Consider the following 24,485-nt stretch of genomic DNA (forward strand, 5'->3'; position numbering starts at 1 on the left):
TATGCATCTTTCTATACTTTGAAGGATTCATACATGAACAACTGGTGCAATGTGAGGTCAAAGACAATTTCCTCTGCCCTGTAACTTGCTAGTAGTTATATATTTCCAGATGTACGTTTTGTGTGCCTTCACCAAATCCACCTTGCTTATTCAATGTTATTCGTTATATCAAAACCATGTTTGGACTGAGAATACGATATGGCACCCAGCGAATTAAACATGTTGTGAGAGTTCAGAGCAGTTTTTGTCATTGTGGGAAGGATATTATAGCTTGTTCAGCAAGAGCAGAAGATGGCAACGCAAACCAGTTCAAACCCTGTCTCATGATTTTGGTCCTCACCAATGTCGGACAAAGTATGGAGTGAGTTGACTGGCTCTGCCACTAATGGTATTACGAAGAAAGCAGACTATAGTTTATCCGGCATATCTCTTCGATGAGTGTGGCCTCTGATACAAAGTATGGCCTGATGTCTGCCGTGTCCCTACTTGCTTGTTTTGGCACCTTGTTTTCACTTTTTTTTCAGTGGAGCACCTGAGCCCCGGGGCTTCAAAAAACAAAAACAAAAAACATAGCAGTCTGGCAAGCTTTTGACTAAATTATAATCCAAATCGCTTGCATTTTGGATCATGCTGGAAAAGAGAAAAAAAACTAAAAAAACATTACAAGAAAATAAAAGAAGACTAATATATCTTCTATATAACAAGTCAAATGAAAACACTACCATCCTTTACAAGAGCATCGCTATTAATAAAGCATTAACAGTATATCATATTACATTTATTTATATATCGTCAGCAGTTTCCGTAGAGCTGTTACAACAGTAAAATAATTTAAAATTACACACAATAACAAAGTGGTATAAAAGGAGAAGAGGGCCCTGCTTTGGAGAGCTTACAATCTAGTCGATAGTCATCCTGATCTTACAAATCTCGCAGTCAGTCCCTTCTTTTCTGATTTTTCCACACTTTCTCCCAGCTGTCTATCATTGTATTATCCGGATTTTTCCTTTTTTTTGTGCGAGGTGGTGGGTAGGTTTTTTTTGTTATGAGTTTTCTTCTGCGTGAAATAATTAGTCCCTTTGGCTACAATTTCCCTGCCCCCCTCATGCTATAGAAATCCCCCTCCCCTGCCTTTTTGTTACTAATTGCCTTATTGTTGCAGCTGTGGCTTATTATTATTATCGCATCCTCCTGGACCACGGGAGTTTTTATTGGTTTGGTTAGCCCATACATGTTGTAATATATGTGAACTATTGTTAGTTGCTTGTACGTTCTATTCCACTTGGTCCTTCATACTGGACCTGGCTTCATAAAAATAGTGGTCTTTAACCCCTTAAGGACCAGGGCTACTTTATGCTACAGGACCAGAGCAATTTTTTTGTATCTTTGTTAAATCTTTCTTATTTCCCTCATTAGTGTACCCGCACAAATTATATTTTTTTCAAGCCATATATGTAAGACATTATTTTTATAAACAAAATTTAAAAAAAAATTATTTATAAACCTACCCACACACATTTTTCACAGTTTTACAGGTATATATATTTACAGACACCTAGTATAAATTAAAGAAAATTTATTAATATTAATGTATATTTGTGTATATATTTGTGTGTTAACTGCCCCACTTAAATTGTACAGCGCTACTCAATTTGATGGTGATTAATAAATAAAAGCTAATAATAATATAAAATACCAAAAATATATTCGTTAATCTGCTCCGATTTGTTGACTACCCTATATTCCTTTATAATCATTCATCTAATTTAAGTTTTCTAATTTGGTTTTAGGTTTTTAAAAAGTTTGTTACATTTTTTTAACCCTTACCTAAACCTAACCCTAGTTAACTAACTCCTAATTAACCCCAAAACACTAACTACACAATATTAATGTTAATATATATATATGTATATATATAAAGTCCAAAATTAACAATTGCACTCCAAATGCCAAATTTCTGCCCGGTGCCAAATAACTGCAGCAGTAAATAATATAAAGTCCAAAAATAATTACCGGCACTCCAGGGACTTTGCAAATGACCACACAAACAACTTCGGTTTTTAAGTCAACGTTTCAGTCTTGTTTATTACAGACTTTCATATGTATATATATATATATAGATAGATAGAAAGGAGCTAGAAAGGAGAGATAAAGAGAAAGTGGAGAGAAGACACAAAGAGAAGTAGGGTCAAAGAGAAGGGGCAGAGTTAAAGAGACAGAGGATAGTTACAGAAATTGGATAAAGGGATATGAGTGGGATGGTGAGAAAAGGGAGAGATAAAAAGAAAGGTGGAGAAAAAAGAGAAAAATGAAAGCTGAGAAAGAGAAATGTAAGAGATAATAAATAAGGGGAGGATCAAAGAGAAGGGCAGGGATAATTAGAAAGGGGAGAGATAAAAGGTGGTAACAAGAAAAGGGAGACATGAGCAGAAATAATCAGGTAGCTGAGAAATTATAAGAAAGAGTAGAGAGTGTATTAGTGTTCTGAAGGTGATAGAACAAGTATGTCTACAGGCAAGCAAGTGTATGGATGCAAGGGCAAGTATAAGCCAGGATGTCTATGTGTAGGGGCAAGTGTGAATGGGCAACTGTATGTATGTGTGTATTGGCACGCATATTCGTTTATGGCCAGGTATTCATAAAAGTAGTGTATACCGTATTGGCTCGGATATAGGCCGCCCCCGTATATAGGCCGCACCCTAAAAGTTTGGTGCTTTTTTAAAGAAAAAGTTTTTTTAATAGACATGCTGCCACTCTGTCGCCCCCCGAGATATGCTGCCACTCTGTCCCCCCCCCGAGATATGCTGCCACTGTCCCCCCCGAGATATGCTGCCACTGTCCCCCCCGAGATATGCTGCCACTTTCCCCCCCTCCCGAGATATGCTGCCACTGTCCTCCCGCCCCGAGATATGCTGCCACTGCCCCCCCCGAGATATGCTGCCACTCTGCCCCCCCCGACGACTTACCAGAGCAGACTCCCGGGTGTCTTGCGGGGCCGGCGGGGGACATCTACGCAATACGCACGATGTGCTTTAACAATCTCCCTTGCCGGGAACCCCCCCACGTGGGAATTCCCGGCAAGGGAGATTGTTAAAGCACATCGTGCAGACGTGCCGGCAGCGGAGGCTGTTTACGCGCATCGCTGCTGCCGGTGAACGTCGGCACGATGCGCTTAGACAACCTCCCGTGCCGGCACCCCCCCCGTGGAAAGTGCTGGCAGGGAGGCTGTCTGAGCGTATCAGAGAGTAGGATGCAGGTCCCCTGCACCGCTGCGGGGGATCTGTATCCTAACCCTGCTGCCTGCCCGGCGCCCGGAACTGCATGGCGCTAGACCCCGAATATAGGCCGCACCCCCACTTTAAAGACTTAAAGTGGGGGGGGGGGAGTGCGGCCTATATTCGAGCCAATACGGTATGTGTGTGTTCCGACAGTTTATCCATAACTATTACTGTCCTAGAGGGTATAGAATGAATAAAAGGGGGCATAAGCCAGACTCAGAGGAGACATAAGACTCTGAGAGTAGACCACTGTAGGTGCGCTCTGGGCAAGTCCTGTGTCTGTCTGTGTAATCTGTCCTATGGGTGCAGTCCTGGTGCTGGGGCAAGTCCTTATGTACCTATTATAAAGATAAAATAGGATGTCTGAAACAGAGAGACTTGGTGGCATATTTAACAGAAGTTGTTAATTTATACATGTTTTGCAAATATTTGTGTCTCTCTCTCTATATATATGTGTATGAGTGTGTATGTATGTGTAAATATATATATTAAAATTGCCCACCTAATTTTGTCCCCTTTCCCTGCTAAATATGATTGCTGGAGATGCCACTGGCTGAGGTTAATGGTCCTACAGTAATAAATGGGTACCAAATTATTAAAACTCAATAGCAAAACTTTACTTATTCACTTGTAACATTATTACATCATAGTTATGTACCGTATTTGCTCGATTATAAGACGACCCTGATTATAAGACGACTCCCCAAATCTGAATATTAATTTAGGAAAAAAAGAAAAAGCCTGAATATAAGACGACCTTATAGGAAAAAAGTTTTACCAGTAAATATTAATTCATCTAAACTATTTTTTTTAATAAAAGCTATGATTGAGAAAAATATTTTGGTTTTATTTCCTTCTATTTTCCAACCTGCCCCCCAGTTATGCACATCTGCCCCAGAAATGCCTTATACCCCCTATATGCCACTGTGCCCCATGATATGCCTTTTAACCCTCTAAATGCCACTGTGCCCCATGATATGCCTTTTAACCCTATATGCCACTGTGCCCCATGATCTACCTTTTGACCCCCTATGTGCCACTCTGCCTCCAGAAATGCCTTATACCCCTATATGCCACTCTGGCATTTAGAGGGTTAAAAGGCATATTATGGGGAAGCGTGGCATATAGGGAGGTTTAAGGCATTCAGGAGGCAGAGTGGCGTATAGAGGGTTAAAAAAGGCATTTCTGGAGGCAGAGTGGCATTAAGGGGGTTAAAAGGCATTTCACAGAGCACTCTGCCTCCAGAAATGCCTTATGCACCCCATTTAACACTCCCCCCCCAAACTTACCGGTGCTTCTGACTTCCCTGTCATGTAGCCGGGGCAGCGTGTAGATCCCACGCACTTACGCTGCAGCCGGAAGGAGGCGTGGATAGCAGCGGGGGTTGTCTGCGTTCAACGCGCAGACCTTCGCCCGACTGTCGAGATCAGAGTTCACCGCACCGACAGGAGGATCCAGGTCCCCTGCAGCTGCGGTCTGATTATAAGACGACCCCGATTATAAGACGAGGGGTATTTTTCAGAGCATTTGCTCTGAAAAAAACCTCGTCTTATAATCGAGCAAATAAGTTAATATAATATGTTGTAACAGTTCATATAATAATGTAATAAACATTATTACTGAGAAGCAGAAGAGTAGCAATTTTTGTGACAAAAATGTTTTTGTTGGGCCAATGACAATTGACACAACAACATCCACCATAAAAATAGTTTAAAGAAAATGGTAACATGTAAAAATACTTTCCCACTGGTGTCACCATCAGGGTAACCTCCCAGTTCCAAAAAATGTTAAAAAAGGCCAAAAAAAATTAAACAAATAAAAAAAATATATATATATATGAACAAGTCCTAAAATGAGTGCTTTATTTTAGAACAATTCTTGCTTGGAAAGAGTTTAAATACTGGCATGTTAAATGCCCATGGGGTGTCTACTTTTAAAAAATGTATGATTTGAGTAAATTGACAAACTTTGACAAAGGCAGGTGGTAGAATTAGTCCATGGAAAGAATTTGAAATACCCTAGAGTGTCTAGTTATCAAAAAATATGGTTTTATTGGGCACACTGAATTGGCCAAGCTCAAAGATGTACCAAATAGGGCATGGGCAGGGGATCACCAAATGCTGACAAATGTGCATGCCCCAAATGTGGCCCTTTTGCCCCAAAACAGCCAGGCAAACCCATGCATGGGGGGTATCACTATACTCAGGAGATTTGCTGAACACATATTGGCTATTTTATGACAGTGACATATACCAGGAGCTGTAAAGTCATACCTGAAGTACAACATGTGTGGGAAAAATACACAAAAAAATGACTACCACAAAGTTTGACAAAGACTGGTGGTAGAATTAGTGCAATACTAGCATTTGAAATACCCTGGGGTGCCTAGTCTTCAAAAATATATGGTTTGATGGGGTAAATTGCATTGGCCTTCTTCAAAGATAACCGAAATAGCACATGGGGGAATTACCAGGTTTTGAAATAGCAAAACGCTACTTGTACTTATTGCCCCATAACGTGCAGAAAAAAGCAAAAAACAAACAAACATAAGAACATTGGGTATTTCGAAGCTCAAGTAAAAGTCAGAAAAAGTCCCTTTTTTCTCAATATAGTAAATGATATGATACAATCAAAATAATGACATCTAAAGAAAGCCCTTATTGTCCTGAAAAAAAAGATACCTTGTATGGGTTCGCATACCTCCCAACATTTCAAAATGTGAAAGAGGGACACTTTTTTTTTGTAATCACTCTCGCGGAACTCACCAATACAAGCAATTGCACTTTAAAATGTTGCGCTTGCATCGCCACTTAAAACCCGCTTCATTTTTGTCAGCACAGTCATGCATATTAAAAATAACCAACACCTTGAATTGAATTCCCATGAGGCTCAGCCAGGCTACTTCCATGATGCTGGCTGAGCAGTTAACAGTAGATAAAGTTGCAGATAGCTGTAAACTACAATTCCCATGATGCTCAGCCACCCAGGTGTCCACCATGACTACGCATCATGGGAGTTGTAATCCACAACTAACACCTGTCACATCATCTGCTGTTAACTACAGGTTTCATGAGGCTCAGCCAGACATACTGCTTCCATGCTGTGATATGCCTTTTAACCCTCTATATGCCACTGTGCCCCATGATATGCCTTTTGACCACTCTGGCATTTAGGGGGTTAAAAGGCATATTATGGGGCAGAGTAGCATATAGGGAAGTAAAAGGTATAAGGCATTTCGGGAGACAGAGACGCGTATAGAGGGTTAAAAGGCATTTCTGGAGGCAGAGTGGCATTAAGGGTGTGGAAAGGCATTTCATAGAGCACTCTGCCTACAGAAATGCCTTATGCCCCCCATTTAACACTCCCCCCAACTTAATGGTGCTTCTGATTCCCCGGTATGTTGTCCGGGCAGCGTGTAGACGTCTGCGCGATTCACGTAGGCAACTTCCGCTGCAACCGGAAGGAGGTGCGGTTAGCAGCGGGGGTTGTCTGCGTCCATCGCGCAGACCTTCCCCGACTGTCAGAGAAAAATCCCCGCACCGGTGCAGTTGTCTTCTAATCAGACCTCGAATAGAGGTCTATGAGACTAAGATCCAGATCCCCCGCAACGCTGCAGGGGACCTCCTGTCTGGTAGCTGCTGCCGGCACTCACACTGGGGCTTCTATCACCAAGTGCGGGCAGCAGTGGAGGTTATCTACGCACATACCTTGCCCGGCAGCCAGAGAGGAGAATTCTCTGGCAGCTGGCGAACATCCGCTCGATGGACGCAGACAACCCCCGCTACTGCTGGCACTTCCACCGGGGCTTCTATGGCGGAGCACTGGCGTCACACGACCTTCCGGTGCTCAGTCATTGAAGCGCCGGTGGAACTAACGCCGGCCTCCACCCGCTGCCCCCACCAGACACCAGGGAGTCAGAAGCACTGGTAAGTCAGGGGGGTGGGGTGTTATATGGGGGGGCATAAGGCTTTTCTGTAGGCAGAGTGCCCCATGATATGCATGTTAACCCCCTTTATGCCACTCTGCCTCCAGAAATGCATTTTAACCCACTAAATGCCACACTGCCTCCAGAAATGCCTTTTAACCACCCTGCTTCTAATAATGCCTTATTCCCTCCCCTATATGCCACTATGTCCCATGATATGCCACTGGTATATACGGGTATAAGGCATTTCTGGAGACAGTGACATGTAAGGGGTATAAGGCATTTCTGGAGGCAGAGTGGCATATAGGGGGTTAAAAGGCATATCAAGGAGGCAGAGTGTCATATAGGGGGGTATAAGGCATTTCTGGGGGCAGAGTGGCAAGCCTGGGGTCAGATGTGCATAACTGGTGGGGGCAGGTTGGCAAATAGCAGGAAAAAAAAACAAAAAATGTTTTTCTCAATGATAGCTTTTATTAAATATGAAAAAATAGTTTCCATGAATTAATATTTACTAGTAAAACATTTTTCCTATAGTGTCGTCTTATATTCAGCCCCCCCTAAATTAATATTCAGATTTTGGGGGGGGGTTGTCTTATAATTGACTAGAATATAAAAGCCTCATAATCAATCAATCCATCCTGGGACTAATGTTAAAAACCCAGAGTCCCCAGATATATCCTAATACATCCATAAGGCCTGCTATGTAAGGACCTGCTCTGACAAATTTGAGACAATCGGCAGCTATGCATATGGTGTAAAATTGCCCTGGTCATGGACCAATGAACAATGCTTAACTGTAAGTATAGATCAAATATTCAGTAACGTTTCAAATCTGTATTCCGATCAAATACTGCAGATACTATCAGAATTATTTAAACACATACACATACATACTCTAACATTAAACTGATGAGAATCTGCGTTATAGCTGACCAAAAAGATCTTTAGTATCAACGATCAATAGCCTAAGTGTTTTGTCTCCAACAAAATGGCTTCTGTAAAGGAGACGCACGGCGTAACGTAGTACTGTATCTAGTGTTTAGAGCTTTTTTCCGGTGAGGAGGCGCGTCGTCCCGAGTGTACTTCCTGTGTCGCCCTCTCATTTCAGCCGCGAGAACAGCATGTCTGTAACGCGGGTTGAGGATGCGATCGGCCAGGTGGTGCTCCCCGGAGATGTGCTGTTACTCGCTGCTCGGTCTGAGGAGGGCCTGTTGTCTCTGTCCGGCTCTTCACAACCTGGCAGGGTCAAGGTGGTGTGCGGCCCTGGGCTCCTGAGGCGAGGTGATGATCTCCAGGTCAGCAAGTGTGGGCTGCTCAGGCACAAGGAGCCTGCTGTCTACTGGGTAGACTCGCAGCAGAAAAGGGTAATTAGTGCTGTTGGGGTTTTATTTAAGGAGTCTGTGTGTGTCTCTGTGTTATATAATTACTAATATTTATTTAATTAAATAAATGTAATTTAATTACTTTATTGCTAATTACCTTTTCCCCAATTCTCTCGATAAGGCAAATGGATGTAGCTGTTTTAGCCCCAGAGTCTTGAGTCCAAATCGATACCTTTTTATTCTTCTTACAGTCATAGTAAAGTTGCATAAGTATTTTTTTATTTTTTTTTTATCTCTGAGCTATTTCATCTCCCAAAAGCGTACCTACCATCACCTTTAATTAAGCCAACGCAGAAAAATATGTATGTACGTTGATGAACGACTCTTTCCAGTAGCCAGAGAACTACTTTAGTGGCACTGTTAGGACACTCTGTAGTTTAGCAAAGAAGTCTTGATTGTAATAGTAACATCAAACTTGCAGCTCAGTGTACGGCTTGCGAAATTTTTTAATGGTGGTACCAATATAAACGTATATGGGAGTGTAATTTTAGTTAGCCAGTCGCTATTCTTACAATTTACGCATCACAGCAGGTGTTTTTGAAATAATAGTTTGTAGTGTGCTTATGTTGTGGAATCTCTGCATAAAGCAGCCCCAAAAAGATGAAAACGTCAGTGGAATAAAATGCCTGTATGATATCTGACACTTGATTTTTCTTTATAGTATGTGCCAGTCAAGGGTGACCATGTCATTGGCATTGTGACGGCGAAATCAGGAGATATCTTCAAATTGGATGTTGGCAGTAGCGAGCAAGCTTTGTTATCGTTCTTGGCATTTGAAGGCGCAACCAAAAAAAACAGGCCAAACGTAAAGGTGAGTTTTCATGTTTGCTCTCTATCTTTAGATGCGGACACCTTCTTCGGTGAAGTCCCTATTCCATGTTTCCTTCCACTGTCTACCTGAAGTCTCGTGGCTCCTAAAAGCTTTCTCCTGCTTAGTGTCCACCTTTCTACTTACGTGATTACTCTTTTGACTGTAAAATATTGTATAAATATGTGCAATAAAAGGATACTATTACATAGGCACATCACGTGGCATATGGTATAATACAGCTGTGTTATGTTGCAGGTTGGAGATCTTGTGTATGGGCAATTCATCGTTGCCAATAAAGACATGGAACCAGAATTGGCGTGTATAGATAGTTCAGGAAAAGCCAACGGGAAGGGCGTCATTGGACAAGATGGGTTCATGTTTAAAGTCTCTTTGGGTTTAGTAAGAAAGTAAGTACAATATAATGTTATTCATCACAGCTCATACTTGTATCCTAACTTTTAACCGGGAACATGTATGGAAAACTGATACTGCAGTGGATACGTGATTTATAATATAAAAATAAAGTGATGCTAAATGTTTTAAAATAACTTCCTTTGAATAGGCCGCTTACTCCTGCAATACTCCTAAAAGTTGAGTAATGGATGCTTGGCCTGAGATAACATTAATGTGGAAGAACAGTCCTGCGTATCGTGGGAAAAGGAATTTAAGATGGCTTTACCAACATTGTATAAATAAGTGGATTTCTAATAGCTTGTTTAAATATGCAAACATACATTACACAGTTTGATTTTGTGTATTGAACTATAAAATTCAAGTTTTGGCAAAAGTGATAGATCGCTTAATGGGCCAACAATGTATACCTTCTCCATGAAAAGCTTGTGAATTTGTATTTGTTTTGATAATGTTACAATGTACAAATATTCTGTAGTTTCAACAAGTCTTGTGCATAGGGAGGAAATTACATGTAATATATATATTATATATATATATATATATATATTACATTTAGTACTTTCCTAGATGTCCAATATATAAATTTGAGCACTTTTTTCATACTTTTATTTCTGCAGACTACTGACACCACAAAATGATATCATTCAAGAGTTGATGAATGTCTTCCCATTGGAGATTGTTGTCGGCATGAATGGGCGAATATGGGCAAAAGCGAAAACCACCCAACAGACATTAATTATTGCTAGTCTGCTAGAGGCCTGTGAATATTTAACAGCTGCACAGAGGAAGCAAGTCTTTGAAAAATTTTCTAATGTATTGTAAAAAAAAAACCCCATATAAACAAACCAGGATTAATCAAGAACCACCACCATTACCTGGAACCTTCATTTCTGGATTGAGAAGCACTGGTGTGGGTTCAGCAGAAGATTATAGCAGAAACTTTTTTTTAAATGTTTACAGTGTAAAGTTCTCTGCATTGTCATGGGGTGAATTAAACATGCATTATCTGGACTATCTCAATGAAAAACTAAACCACAAAATTTGCATAGCACAAAGCTGAAAAAGTGCTATGTGTTTCAAACTTGCCGCATCTTAGAATAGAAAAATGTGGTTTAGAGCCTTTTAATAAAGCCATATTTTTGTTACTATGGGCTTGTGTTGCGCTTTACCATCCACTGCTAACAGACCAGACTTTTCTATTTAAATTAACATGACACTCCAGCCATCATATGCACCCTAACCCATACAGCGACGGAAAAAGTTATTTGATCTCCTGCTGATTTTGTACCTTTGCCCACTGACAAACACATGATCAGTCTATAATTTTAATGAAATAAGCATTTGACCCCTTTGCAAAACATGACTTGGTACTAGAACCCTCTGCAGGACTGCTTTTTTAATCCCGGTCCCGCTGATTTTTTTTTGCCCAATCCCGCTCGTGCCAAGTGGGTGTTCCGCTCCCGCCACATTTGTGGCCAATCATGCCCACCTCCTTACCTGAAGTGCAATTTTCCCCGTACAGTCCTGCAAGGCTGCCCTCGAGTTGCTCCATCACAGCATCTCTTCTCTTGCTCCGCCCGGGAACAAGGCAGAGTCACAGGAAGTGACATCACGTGACTCCGCTTTGTTCCCGGGCAGAGCAGGAGAAGAGACACTGTAAGGGAGCAGCGCAAAGGCAGCCTTGCGGGATTACCGGGACCCGCAGGTACAGTGCCTGAGCACCCGTTCCCGCCTGTAGCACCAGCAAGAGCGCTCATTGGCAAACTTCCGACAGTCCTGTACATGTGCCTTCTTCAGCGGGTGCTGCAGGATTTTAGTCCTTCATGGCATAGTATATTACCAATTGTGTTCTTGGTGACTATGGTCCCAGCTGCCTTGAGATCATTGATAAGATCCTCCTGTGTAGTTCTGGGCTGATTCCTCACCGTTCCCATGATCATTGAAACTTCACAAGGTAAGATCTTGCATGGAGCTCCAGACCGAGGGAGATTGACAGTTATTTTGTGTTTCTTCCATTTGTGAATGATCGCATCAACTGTTGTCACCTTCTCACCAAGCTGCTTGGCGATGGTCGAGTAGCCCATTTCAGCCTTGTGTAGGTCTACAATCTTGTCACCGACATCCTTGGACAGTTCTTTGGTCTTGGCCATGGAGGAGAGTTTGGAAACTGATCGATTGCTTCTGTGGACAGGTGTCTTTTATACAGGTAACAAGCTGAGATTAGGAGCACTCCCTTTTAGAGGGTGCTCCTAATCTCAGTTTGTTACCTGTGAGCCAGACATCTTGCTGATTGCAGGAGGGCCTCAAGAACTAAGACTACAGCAGAGTATTTTTTCCTTCCTGAACTATCAACTGTGTCCCCCTTCAACTACCTAATACAGTAAGGGAATTTAAACATGCATAGGACAGACATAAAACTCTCCTTAATCAAAGACAACAAGTCTGATCTTAAGACCTTAGTTTTTATCAGAAGAAGAAAAAAATTCTATGTCAAGCCACAGCAGTGTGTGTGTGTGTGTGTGTTGCAGGTAGTTAGAGTTTAATCATTCTGGTCACTTCTAATGATGAATACTGACAAACCGGTAGCATAAACCTAAACATATTTATTTAAAACACAACCATGCTTAACAATTTAAATTAAGGAAACTAAGTTACAAGGCCATATATCAAACAGATGTAAAGCTCTGACATGATAAAAGCATACCAACAGTATACACAAACTTTTGTAATATTAAAGTGAAATATTTTTGTCCGATATAACTTGGTTGCAAAGAAGAAAACCTTTTCCTGGTGGAACCCCAGCTTTCAGTGCTTCTGGCCAGTTGTGTGTTTCGAGGTATGTGGCCAACACATCAAATACTATGGGGGGACAAAAAGGAATAGTTTCCATTATAATGTAGAGCCTGGCATGAAAAGCAAACAATACATTGTTAATAATAAGTATCCGCGAGGCATACGAAGCTGCGGGGTAAGCTCACGGAGGCAGGTCCTATTGTATAGCATACAGATTACTGAATATAACGGGATTCAGATGGCGAAAAGCAGATTTAAAAATTCACATAATACAAGATTTAAATAAACTTGTTACCTTGATTGATGGCTAATATTTTAGAATGGAAGTTTTTCACATTGGGGTTTTTAACCATGTATTCTTGTATTGGTAGCCGGGCAGTCTGCACACCACTTTCACAAGCTTTACGGTATGTCAATTTCTAGAAAGCAAAGCATTACTCCAATTTATTACCTTTATTCAGATAATACTTATAATTTACACAATTATGTATACGATACTTTTGAGTGTAACTTCACTACTTATTACAAAGGACCAACACTGACCTGCATAATATATAGTTCAATGAGTGAGGAAACTGAAAAACTCACCGATTTAAGTATACAGTATACAGGACCAGCCAAGCTCCCCCTGCAGCAAAAGCACTGGGGTTGGATATTCATAATGTATAGCAAAATAAATGAAACAACTCTTCTTTCAGGAAATAGACCCCACTTAATACTGTAACGTTTCATTATACTGAACTACACAGGGTTATTAGGCATACACTATACGGACAAAAGTATTGGGACATCTGACCATTACATCCAGAGGGAGTTTTAGGACTTCACATTCTAAATAAAATTAATATGTAGTTGGTCCCCTCCTTTGCAGCTATAACAGCTTCCTTTCTTCTGAGGAGGATTTCCACACAATTTTGGAGCGTTTCTATGAGAATTTTTGCCCATTCACCCAGTAGGATTATTTGTGAGTAAGAGAAGGCCTGGCCATCTTCATTCCAGTTCATCCCAAAGGTGTTCGATGCTGAGGTAAGGGCTCTGTGGGGTCCAGTCAAGTTCTTCCACACCAAACTCATCCAAAACATGCATTTATGGACGTGCACTGGGCACAGTAATGCTGGAATAGAAGATAGTCATCCCTTTCACTGGAAAAAAGGGGCCCAACCCCCTGAAAACCTGCCCCATACCGTTATCCCTTCTCCAAACTTTACAGTTGGCACAATGCAGTCAGTCAACGTGTTTGGTTTTACATTCCTGTGGTAATGGGTCTGATTGAAACACCTAAATTCAATAATTAAGAGGTGTGCCCCAATACCTTTGTCCATACAGTGTACGCAGTCAATTGGAAAAAGTAGTGGCAGTTGCAGAGTTGCTTTTTTTTCCTTTATTTTAACATGTCCCCAGTAGGTAAAAGCAGTATTTTCACATCAAATACAATATATTCCCTGTAATGATCCTTAAAAAAATATATATATTTTTTGTATTGTATTGATACAGTATACTACAGCTTCATTTTAGGACCTTGCAACCACATGGATAAATGCCACTTTTACACCTACCTTCTGAACACTTTCATCAACCAAGCCGCCAAGCACATAAACATTCTCAGGGTCAATAGCTTCAAGAACTGTGGAGGAAACCAATGAAATGATCAGAAAATACTGGGAATGTCAGACATTTTTTGTTGTGCTAACTAAATTTGCACATGGATGGGAAATAAGAGTCTATAACAATTTGGTAAGTGCGCCGCTAGCCAAATAGTCATGGTGGTCATACATTCGTAGTTAGTTATATAGAATTAGTGGTTTTACTGGATAGCCTCCACACAAATCAAACCATGTACTTAACCATACATACATCACGCCACTTCATTTGTTTATTTAGTATACTGAACTGCAAAATAAATGTCATTTGGGAAACTGACAGCTTAGGGTTACTCAAATATTTATCAAGTACACTTATACTTTAATTGTGCAGCGACTGGGATTTAAGTCGCTGCACAATTTACTTAAAATAAAGTTTCATAGATATTGACTGAAGGTTATTTCTGCCATATGTTTAGTTCTTTATACCAGAAACTGTGGCAATTGATAATTACAATAGAAATACAGATTTATTTCACCATATAACAAGATTTTTTTTACTTCGATACTGTAGTTTAAAAAAAAAAAGGAGATTTATAATATACTTACCATTCTCAGAGTCTGGTGTGAGGTAAATGATGGTCTCCAATGGAAATATGTCAAGAAAGCCATCTTCTGTTTTATCAACCTTAAAAATATAATAACATATAGCAATAACAATACAATCTAGAATTGTGTTTATCCTAAAGAAACAAGAAACTCAAGTCCAGAAGCACTCAGAGTTTTGAACCACATGCAAGTCAATTTTAATTGAAATACATAAAACGTTTAAACTACTGCTTTATTCAATTTCAGGAAAATTACTCCAGTGATTAAAATCTAAAATCAGTTTTTTCTTAATCTATTTTAACTAAAAACTAAAGTCATGAATTAAGTGAGGAATTCAACTTACAAGGTAATTCATAAATCCGTCATTCATTCGCACACATTCATCATATAAAAGACTGTTTTCTACAAAACCTGTCAGGTACAGCCAGAACGGTTTTGCAAGTTTCTTGTTTGATCCGTACAGTCTTCTTATTTGAGTTGCAAGACGACTTATTTCCTGCGACGGAGAAAACAAAAGGGTTGCTAATTATCCATGTTACAAATAGTAACACTTCGGACATTATTTAGCAATTAAATGTGTGCATTTAAAAAAAGAACTTAATACAATACATCATATGAAGATAATCAAGCGTGGGGAATGCTCATAAATTTCATGCACTGGGATTGTAAATTGTCCACTGGCCTTGTGCAGCAAGGACTGCCATAAGCGATGTCTACTTCTCCCACATGTTGTGTAATTACTTTTTTGATCCTGACATAATCCCCCCCAAAAATATGCCTCCAGGGGCGCAAAGCAGCCGAGTCCACTGTGACACAGGGCCCGTAACTGTCTTGCCAGTGTGTGGCATAAGATGTTCAATTACACACAAGTCATAATGTATCTCAAAATAATTTAAATCTGGTGAACATTTTGGAGGCAAGACAACATCCAGACAGGCTTTGCACACTCCACTGAATAACAGAAACATGAGGTTTTTTTTTCTGGTGAGTGACATAAAATATATTACCTTTCTACTCATGTGCTCTGTCATGCTCAAGTCAATGCAAAGTCTTGGACCCGAATCCTTGGCTTCCAAAAGTTGCTCTTTGGTCAAAGCTTTCAGGAAGCGCTTGCTGTGTTGCAACTGGCTGGGTTCTGAGATGACAAAAAGTTCTTTACTCTTGGATTTAAACAACTATATAATTCTTTAGAGATATATGAACATTGATGAGATGATGGTTCACAGAAATATTTGCACTATGTGTAATTGCAAGTGTTCCCAAAACCCCATCATGCCTTTAGGAAAATCCCCCACCTATTTGTAAATCCAAGAGGGGGAACTCTTTAATCTAAAGAATAGCGAAGCCTGGTTCTCATACAGGCTTCAAGAAAAAAATTGTACTACAAACAATAGATCACTGATAAAATAAGACAGGCAAAGAAAAACAATAGCTTTATAGCACACCATATACATTTATCTTAATTACACAAAGCCGTAGTTTTTTATTTTGCTGTGCACAATAGATCATACCTCTCAGTGCTAGTTTGCGTGGAATGGTCCTGATTTTATTGACAGTGGGTATCATGGGCCAGTTGAAATCCATTGATCTCCTCTGATTAGGCCAGGGAGATGGAAGGTCACTTAGGTGCCAGCTCCTTGACTTTCTCCACACATGTATTACAGGATATAGGTATATGTACGCAGACTCATAAGTAACACAGACCACACACCTGTATTTGCATCTTTAGCTTGTTTCATTTTTCTTTTCTCCTTTTCAAGTTTCCGTTTACTTTTTTTGGCAGCCACAATTTTTTCCCAATGTCTCTGCTTTCTTAAAACATTTTTCTGAAAAGAAAGTTACAAACAGCATGTAAAGCATTTGAACAAAGGTAAGAGTACTAAGGCTTGCTCGTTGGCAGTATTTTTTGCCAGAAATAATTGGCACTTGCTTGCAACAGATATTACATTTGCAAGCATAAATTATGATTATCCTTTGATAGCTAAAAATAGTAATCCTAGTTATCACATCCCCACTCTATAGAATGAAGTTTAAGAAAGGAAGGTCAACCCACTTATAGTAGTTGCATTAAAAAAATAAATAAATTAAAGATTTGGTGAAGTCATTGGGTATTATAAATGAACAACCCTAGAAAGTTTCTCATCCAATAAAGGACCTCAATGTATCATTTAGTGAAATCATTTTTTAGATCATCCATCTTGCCTTTGTTAAATACTTACAGAGCACCACACACCATTTTCTTGAACAGGCGACTGGGAGTCATCTCCATCTGAATCAATACGAAGTATCGAGAGGAATTCTGACAGTTGTTCACCCTGTTCTAGCTTGTGGTTTATACCACCATTGATTGTATGATGCGATTCTGTTCCGTTCATGTGACCCATCTGATCACCACCAGGACAGCTTTCTGTAGATTTCATCATCCCCCCCCAACACAATCCTATAGAAACAATAAGGACAACGTATAGTGCTTTATTGGTCCAAGAGAATATGGAGTCTATAGCCGAAGTCAAGATGTTACATCATGTTATCTATGCTTAGTTTAATAACTTAATGATCTGGAATGGTCCATTCTCAGACACTATAGAAACAATACATTTATTTTTCGAACAGTTACATTCATAGCATCAGTAAAGAACTAAAATGCAATGTGCTCTTCATACATAAACCAATAATTCTAGTGTAATTAAGCGGCTCTTAATATTATTCAATAACCATGAGTATCTAACAAGAAAGGTGACCTGTGGACTAGATAAATACTTTTGTGGATGCGTTAACTGGATCTAGATTTCCACTCACCTTCAAAGTAATCCCACCCACACAATCTCTTAATATTAAGATATTATAATTTACATTGTCCCATGGATCATCAAATATTTTATTCCTGGAACCAAAATACCAGCAACACTGGAAGACATGAATATTAAGTATAATGCAAGGGGCAATTAAACTAAAAATACCCCAGTTTGAAACGTAAAACAAGAAACAAACTAAATGAATGAATGCAGTAAATATACTGCGGAAAGGGTTAATCTCTGAGAAGTAGCTCATGATCGAATATGCGCTATTGCAAACGGAAAATCTGCTGGGAAGGACTACTGACCATATACCACGTTATTCTTAGGCAATTTACCATTGAAGCATTAATTATAGGAGATAAACACTGCAAAGAAAAAAAAAACCCTATCTTCGTAGAAAACAGAATTCTTTTTACGTACCTCTTCTCACTCTCGGATCGTCGTGCAGTTTTTACCCGTAAAGAGATTAAAATCAGACAGGCTGAGAGATTAAAAGCAGCAGCCGGAAAGCACGTGAAAGCACATCAAACAGGCTACTTCCTATTATGCCGCTGACATCGACTGAACGCGTGACTCGCGTGGTCACATGGTACAGAAACTTGCGAGACGCAACCGTGTAGGCGGGAAATTTGTGGAGTGTGGTGAATCTCAGGGGTGCGTTGCGTACATAACATCCTATATCCGATCTATCAGATAAATTAGGGAAATAATTTAGGGTTTGGCTATGGAGCAGAACATGTTCTAATACTCAATACAATCTACCTGTTCAGAAAATCATATAATCTATCCTACTTGCATCCTAGAACAACTTTAAGATCTCCATGCCAGTGATCCTCACTAAAGTCAAATAATTCTAGGTTGTACATTGGCAAAAGCAGAGCTGTCTTCTGTTTCTGTACCACTATGTCTTATGTGTGTTTGTTTTAACAATTTTCTACATTGCCAATTTTAATTTAATCGTAATAGCCCTATGGAATTTCCTCATTGTGGAGCCCTGGGCCATTTAGCAGGAGATCCATGATCTCCATACCTGGGAACTTATTAGCTCTGGTACCCAGAGCCTTCCCTTGCCGGACCTGCCCACTTACTGACATTGGTAAGATATTATTATACATTAACCCCTTGATGACAATTGACGGTCCGGGCATGTCTACAGCCATCCTTATGCAGGGCAAAAGGGGCACGTGCCCCTTAAGCCTGCAACAACTGTGACCGGGTCTGCCACTCTAGTAGCGGGCCCGTTACTTACCTGGCAGATGTGCGAGCCGCGTCTCTTCTACCACCAGGGGGACGCAGGAATCCAAAATAAATATACAGTATCTCACAAAAGTGAGTACACCCCTCACATTTTTGTAAGTATTTTATTATATATTTTCATGTGACAACACTGAAGAGATGACAGGCTGTAAATACAAAGTGTAAATGTGCTGTCCCCTCAAAATAACTCAACACACAGCCATTAATGTATAACAACTTGGCAACAAAAGCGAGTACACCCCTAAGTGGAAATGTCCAAATTGGGCCCAATTAGCCATTTCCCCTCCCTGGTGTCATGTGACTTGTTAGTGTTACAAGGTCTCAGGTGTGAATGGGGAGCAGGTGTGTTAAATTTGGTGTTATTGCTCACACACTCTCTCAGGATCTGAAAAAAGAGCTGTTGCTCTACAAACAGATGGCTTAGGCTTTAAGAAGATTGCCAAGACCCTGAAACTGAGCTGCAACACGATGGGCAAGATCATACAGGAGTTTCACAGGACAGGTTCCACTCAGAACAGGCTTCGCCACTGCTGACCAAAGAAGTTGAATGCACGTATTCAGCGTCATATCCAGAGGTTGTCTTTAACGTATAAACGTATGAGTGCTGCCAGCATTGCTGCAGAGGTTGGAGGTGTGGGGGGGTTCAGTCTGTCCGTGATTAGACCATACGCCGCACACTGCATCAAATTGGTCTGCATGTCGTCCCGGAAGGAAGCCTCTTCTAAAGATGAGGCACAAGAAAGCCCGCAGTTTGCTGAAGACAAGCAGAATAAGGACATGGATTACTGGAAGTATGTCCTGTGGTCCGATGAGACCAAGATAAACTTATTTGGTTCAGATGGTGTCAAGCGTGTGTGGCAGCAACCAGGTGAGGAGTACAAAGGCAAGTGTGTCTTGCCTACAGTCAAGCATGGTGGTGGGAGTGTCATAGACTGGGCCTGCATGAGTGCTGCTGGCACTGGGGAGCTACAGTTCATTGAGGGAACCATGAATGCCAATATGTACTGTGACATACTGAAGCAGAGCATGAGCCCCTCTCTTTGGAGACTGGGCCGCAGGGCAGTATTCCAACATGATAATGACCCCAAACACACCTCCTAGAAGACCACTGCCTTGCTAAAGAAGCTGAGGGTAAAGGCTAATGGACTGGCCAAGCATGTCTGCAGACCTAAACCCTATTGAGCATCTGTGGGGCATCCTCAAATGGATGTCGTCATGGAGGAGTGGAAGAGGACTCCAGTGGCAACCTGTGAAACTCCATGCCCAAGAGGGTTAAGGCAGTGCTGTGAAATAATGGTGGCAACACAAAATATTGACACTTTGGGCCCAATTTGGACATTTCCACGTAGGGGTGTACTCACTTTTGTTGCCAAGGTGTTAGACATTAATGGCTGTGTGTTGAGTTATTTTGAGGGGACAGCAAATTTACACTGTTATACAGGCTGTACACTCACTACTTTACATTGTAGCAGAGTGTCATTTCTTCAGTGTTATCACATGAAAAGATATAATAAAATATTTACAAAAATGGAAGGGGTGTACTCACTTTTGTCAGATGCTGTATATATATATATATTTATGCGCAAGTCTTAAAATTAGCACTTTATTTTAAAACAATTCTCACATGGAAAGAGTTAAATACTGGCATGTTAAATGTATGATTTGATGGGGTAAATTTAATTTGCTGGGTTCAACAATGTCCCAATTAACACAGAGGGAAGGATGACCACGTGTCTAATATCCAATTTCAAAAATGCACACATCCCAAATGTGGCCTTTTAGCCCCCCAAAAACCCGACAAACCCATGCATGTACCAAGATGTACCAAATAGGGCATGGGCAGGGGATCACCAAATAAAGTTCAACACTGAAAAATGTGCATGCCCCAAATATGGCTCTTTTGCCCCAAAACAGTCAGGCAAACCCATGCATGGGTGGTATCACTATACTCAGGAGTTGTTGCTAAACACATAATGGGTTGTTGTGTGACAGTGACATATACTAGGAGCTGTAAATCCATACCTAAATTACAATGTGTGTGGGAAAAATACACACAAATACTACTGCTAACTTTGACAAAAGGCTGGTGGGAGAATTAGTGAATGGAAAGAGTTAAAATACCAGCATTTGAAAAAACCCTGGGGTGTCTTGTTTTCAAAAACATATGGTTTTATTGGGCACATTGAATTGGCCAGCTTCAAAGATACCTAAAATGGCACATGGGGAAGAATTACCAGATTTGGAATAAATGGTCTTGAAATAGCAAAACGCTACTTGTACTTATTGCCCCACAACGTACAGAAAATAAGCAAAAAACATAAAAACATTGGGAATCTGTAGCAGGTTTTTTCATTAGCTTTTATAGATGAGTAAAAGATTTTTCAAGTAAAAGTCAGAAAAAGTCATTTTTTCAAAATTTTTCACCATATTTTATACTTTTTTTAATAGTAAATGATATAATATAATGAAAATGAAATCTAAAGAAAGGCCATCTTATCCTAAAAAACAATATATAACTTGTTTGGGTTCAGTTAACAGGAAAGAAGAAAATTACACCTAAACACGAGCACCGCAGAAATGTTAAAACAGCCATTGTCATGAAGGGTTCAAAAATAAAATCAGCTTGTGGTTAAAGCACAATCTTTCCTTGAAAAAACAATATTTAGTTTGTGTGGGTACACTAAACATGAAAAACAATCATGATTGGGGTACATATGGTAAATTTTTTTAAAAAAAATTGTTTAGGGTGATGGTCATCATTTGAAGTACATACAGCATCTACAAGAGACCTAGTTAATTCATTTGGGTGTGCTTCCAACATATTACCAGTAGGAGTCAGCATTACCTTATTTGGTGCAAATAAAAAACACGTAGTTTCCGCGTAAATATAGCACATGCTGTTTAAAAACCAATGAATAGTGCATTGGGGAAAAAGGCTTAATCTATGTTTCTTTTAAATAAAATCTATAATAATAGTTAATGGAAATTTATAATAGAGCATACTTAGTATCACCCCTTGAGCATCAGTACAGGAATGAGGAATGAGGCGATATTGAATATGCTATCTACAAGCTATTAAGTTTGCATTAAACAATTTAAGTACTTGCCATCATTGGGCAGTAGACAAGCAGCTTGATGTGGAAGGATAGCATGAAAAAGTCCACTCGCACTTAACCTAATTTGCTCAGTAACTTCCTTCACACCTCTTTTGACCTGATGGTCAGCAGGGAGCGTTGGAAGCTGGAAAAGGAAGTAGGAAAAAGAAGGAAGCGTGGTTGATGCCCTGGTGCTGGTGCAAAGGAAGTTTCTCTAGTGGAGGTGGTGGTGAGTCAGGATGGAAGGCAGTGTGGAGTGAGGCCTGCTATATCTGCAATGGGATGAAGACCACATGGGAGTCCCCAATCAGAGGGGGAGCTCAGTTGCAGACACACAAATGTAGCTGAATATGGTCTGTTGGGTACACCTGATGTTTTTCATCAGAGTTCCATTGTATCACACAGGAAAGGCCTGCAGCATCCATCTTGGCTGGAGATCAGAAGCAGGGTGAACATGGGTCTCTATTTTTTTTAGATAGAGGCTGCTAGGGGGTTCAGGGGGGACTGGGGTATCCAGAGGTACCTTGGGGCTCCTCCCCTATAGTCATACCTTGGAACTCTCCGGGCCAACACCCGAATTTTTTCCCTTCTCCCCTTGGAAAATGTAATCTGGATAGGGCCACAAAAAACTAGCAAGAAGAAAACAAGAAAAGGAGGTATCACCTCATACCTCACACTTTTACAAATTGTTTGCAGAAAACACATTAACATTCCTTGGGGCTATTCTGCTATCTCAACAGCATTGGGGAGGCACGTTCACTTTTTCGAGGACTTTTGGCAATGGTTTCCTAATGAACTAGACAGATATTGAGTCTGCATGTCAGCTGTTGGCGGTTCACCAAAGCTGTGTGCATTTGCTAGGTTGCCAGTGGAGACGAGGCATTTAGCAAATTTTTTGAAATGGGTCATCAGGGAGGTTTCTGTGCACCCTTCTATAATTCATTATTTGGATGATTTTCTTTGCTTGGGCCCTTCAGGCTCCTCTCAGTGTGTAGTATTGTTGGCTTTGGTGCAACAGGTAGATAGGGATTTCAGGTCCCACTGGCTTCCGAGCAGATTGAAGATCCTCAGTTTTTAGTTGCTAGTGTTTGCATTTGTACAAGGCTAAGCTCAGACAGCAGCAGTCATTGCTAGGCAAGCTCATTTTTGCATGTAGGATTCACTCCATGGACCCCTACCATTTAGTCCATTTGACCAAGAGGCTCAAGGAGGATCTGATGTTGTGGGATACACTCTTCTGATCACAACAGGAAATTGTTGTTGTTGGGGGAGCCAGTAGCAAACAAAGGTATTGAATTGTGGACAGACGCAACAGGCTTGGTTGGTTTTGGGGCCTATTTTCAGGTGAGCTGGTGCGACAGGAATTGGCCTGACCAGTGGAAGGCTGGAGGCCTAACTACGAACTTGACCTTTTTAGAAATCTTCCTGATCTTGGTGGTGGTGGAACTTTAGAGGAACCACTTGGCGAATTGGCAAGTTAGTTTCAGGTGTGATAACTTGTCAGTGGTCTAGATGGTTAAAAATCTTACCTCTTCATCAGCTTAGGTTGGTACTCTATTTAGTTCTCTCCTGTTTACAATGCAATATGAGTTTGGGGGCCGTTCATGTCCTAGGTATGGATAACAGTATTGCTGATTCTTTTTCTTGTTTGCGGTGGGAGCGATTCTTCTGTTTGGTCTTGAAGGCAGACAAAGGCAGTTTCCCAGGTGGATGTGGAAGCTGGGAGAACAGGAGTGGAGTTGTTTCTGAAGAGGGCCCTAGTCCCGTCCACATGTAGGTTCTACAATAAGGTGTGGTAAGAGTGGTGCCAATTTCCCATCCACGGGGACAGTAAGATGGATGTCCTGTTGTGGTTTATAGGTCACCTGTTCTTTTTCTAGGGTGTCAGTTTTGGGACTGGACTGTTAGGAGGGGGCTTTGGCTTCATCTCCCAAGTTTGTGGGGAGCAAGACCAGACTAAGGACTTATGATCAAACAGGCCTTAAGTGGTTTTCAAAGTGGGTGTAGGGCTGCTGATTCCCGCATACCAGTGTCTTTTGGGTTGCTTCTGGATCTGGTCCGGGTCCTGGAAGTGGTTTGTGTATCACCTAGGGAGCTTTGTTTAGCTTTAATTTTAGAATTCCTCAGGTCTATTCATATAGCAGTGGGCAGGCAGCTTGGTTTGGATCTGGATAAGTCATGCTGAGATGGATCGGTTTCCAAGGTATGACTTGGGACAGGGTGTCCATGGAGCAGTGTTGCCATGTTTGTGTCCATGGTTTGCCCCAGGTTCTACTACTTCAAAATACTGATTGAGGATATAAAAGCTTACCTTTTGCAATTCTGGTCTGCTTTCCCTTTGTGTGTCTTTGTGTGGTCAGAGACTTATTCCCATGCGAAAGGGCGTTTGCATCCTCTGGCTGTGGCCACCAGGTTAACCACCAGGAAGTGTGGTTTGACTCGTGGTGCACAAGCCTCAGGCATAAGTGCAGAAGTCTCCTTGGGCATGTGCATTTGTGATTCCAAGTGTTTTGGCTGCCTTGCCTGGAATGCTGGTCGTCTCA

At 40.8% G+C, this 24,485-nt stretch overlaps 2 protein-coding genes across 2 annotated transcripts; one reads left to right on the forward strand and one right to left on the reverse strand.

Moving 5' to 3' along the window:
• Nucleotides 1-8,278: 8,278 nt before the first annotated feature.
• EXOSC3 (exosome component 3) lies at nt 8,279-10,958 on the forward strand. The gene is made up of 4 exons (XM_053465802.1): nt 8,279-8,567; nt 9,247-9,396; nt 9,652-9,803; nt 10,428-10,958. The coding sequence occupies exons 1-4, from the start codon at nt 8,325-8,327 to the stop codon at nt 10,630-10,632; spliced, it is 750 nt and encodes a 249-aa protein (XP_053321777.1). The 5' UTR covers nt 8,279-8,324; the 3' UTR covers nt 10,633-10,958.
• A 1,435-nt stretch (nt 10,959-12,393) lies between these two features.
• On the reverse strand, nt 12,394-17,220 carry TRMT10B (tRNA methyltransferase 10B). Its single transcript, XM_053465799.1, has 8 exons — nt 17,012-17,220; nt 16,504-16,618; nt 15,800-15,927; nt 15,136-15,288; nt 14,793-14,871; nt 14,160-14,227; nt 12,899-13,022; nt 12,394-12,669 (listed from the first exon to the last, which is right to left on the reverse strand). The coding sequence occupies exons 1-8, from the start codon at nt 17,213-17,215 to the stop codon at nt 12,542-12,544; spliced, it is 999 nt and encodes a 332-aa protein (XP_053321774.1). The 5' UTR covers nt 17,216-17,220; the 3' UTR covers nt 12,394-12,541.
• Nucleotides 17,221-24,485: the final 7,265 nt, after the last annotated feature.

Source organism: Spea bombifrons, chromosome 1 (genome assembly GCF_027358695.1).
Source record: "Spea bombifrons isolate aSpeBom1 chromosome 1, aSpeBom1.2.pri, whole genome shotgun sequence".
In the NCBI taxonomy this organism is placed as follows: domain Eukaryota; kingdom Metazoa; phylum Chordata; class Amphibia; order Anura; family Pelobatidae; genus Spea; species Spea bombifrons.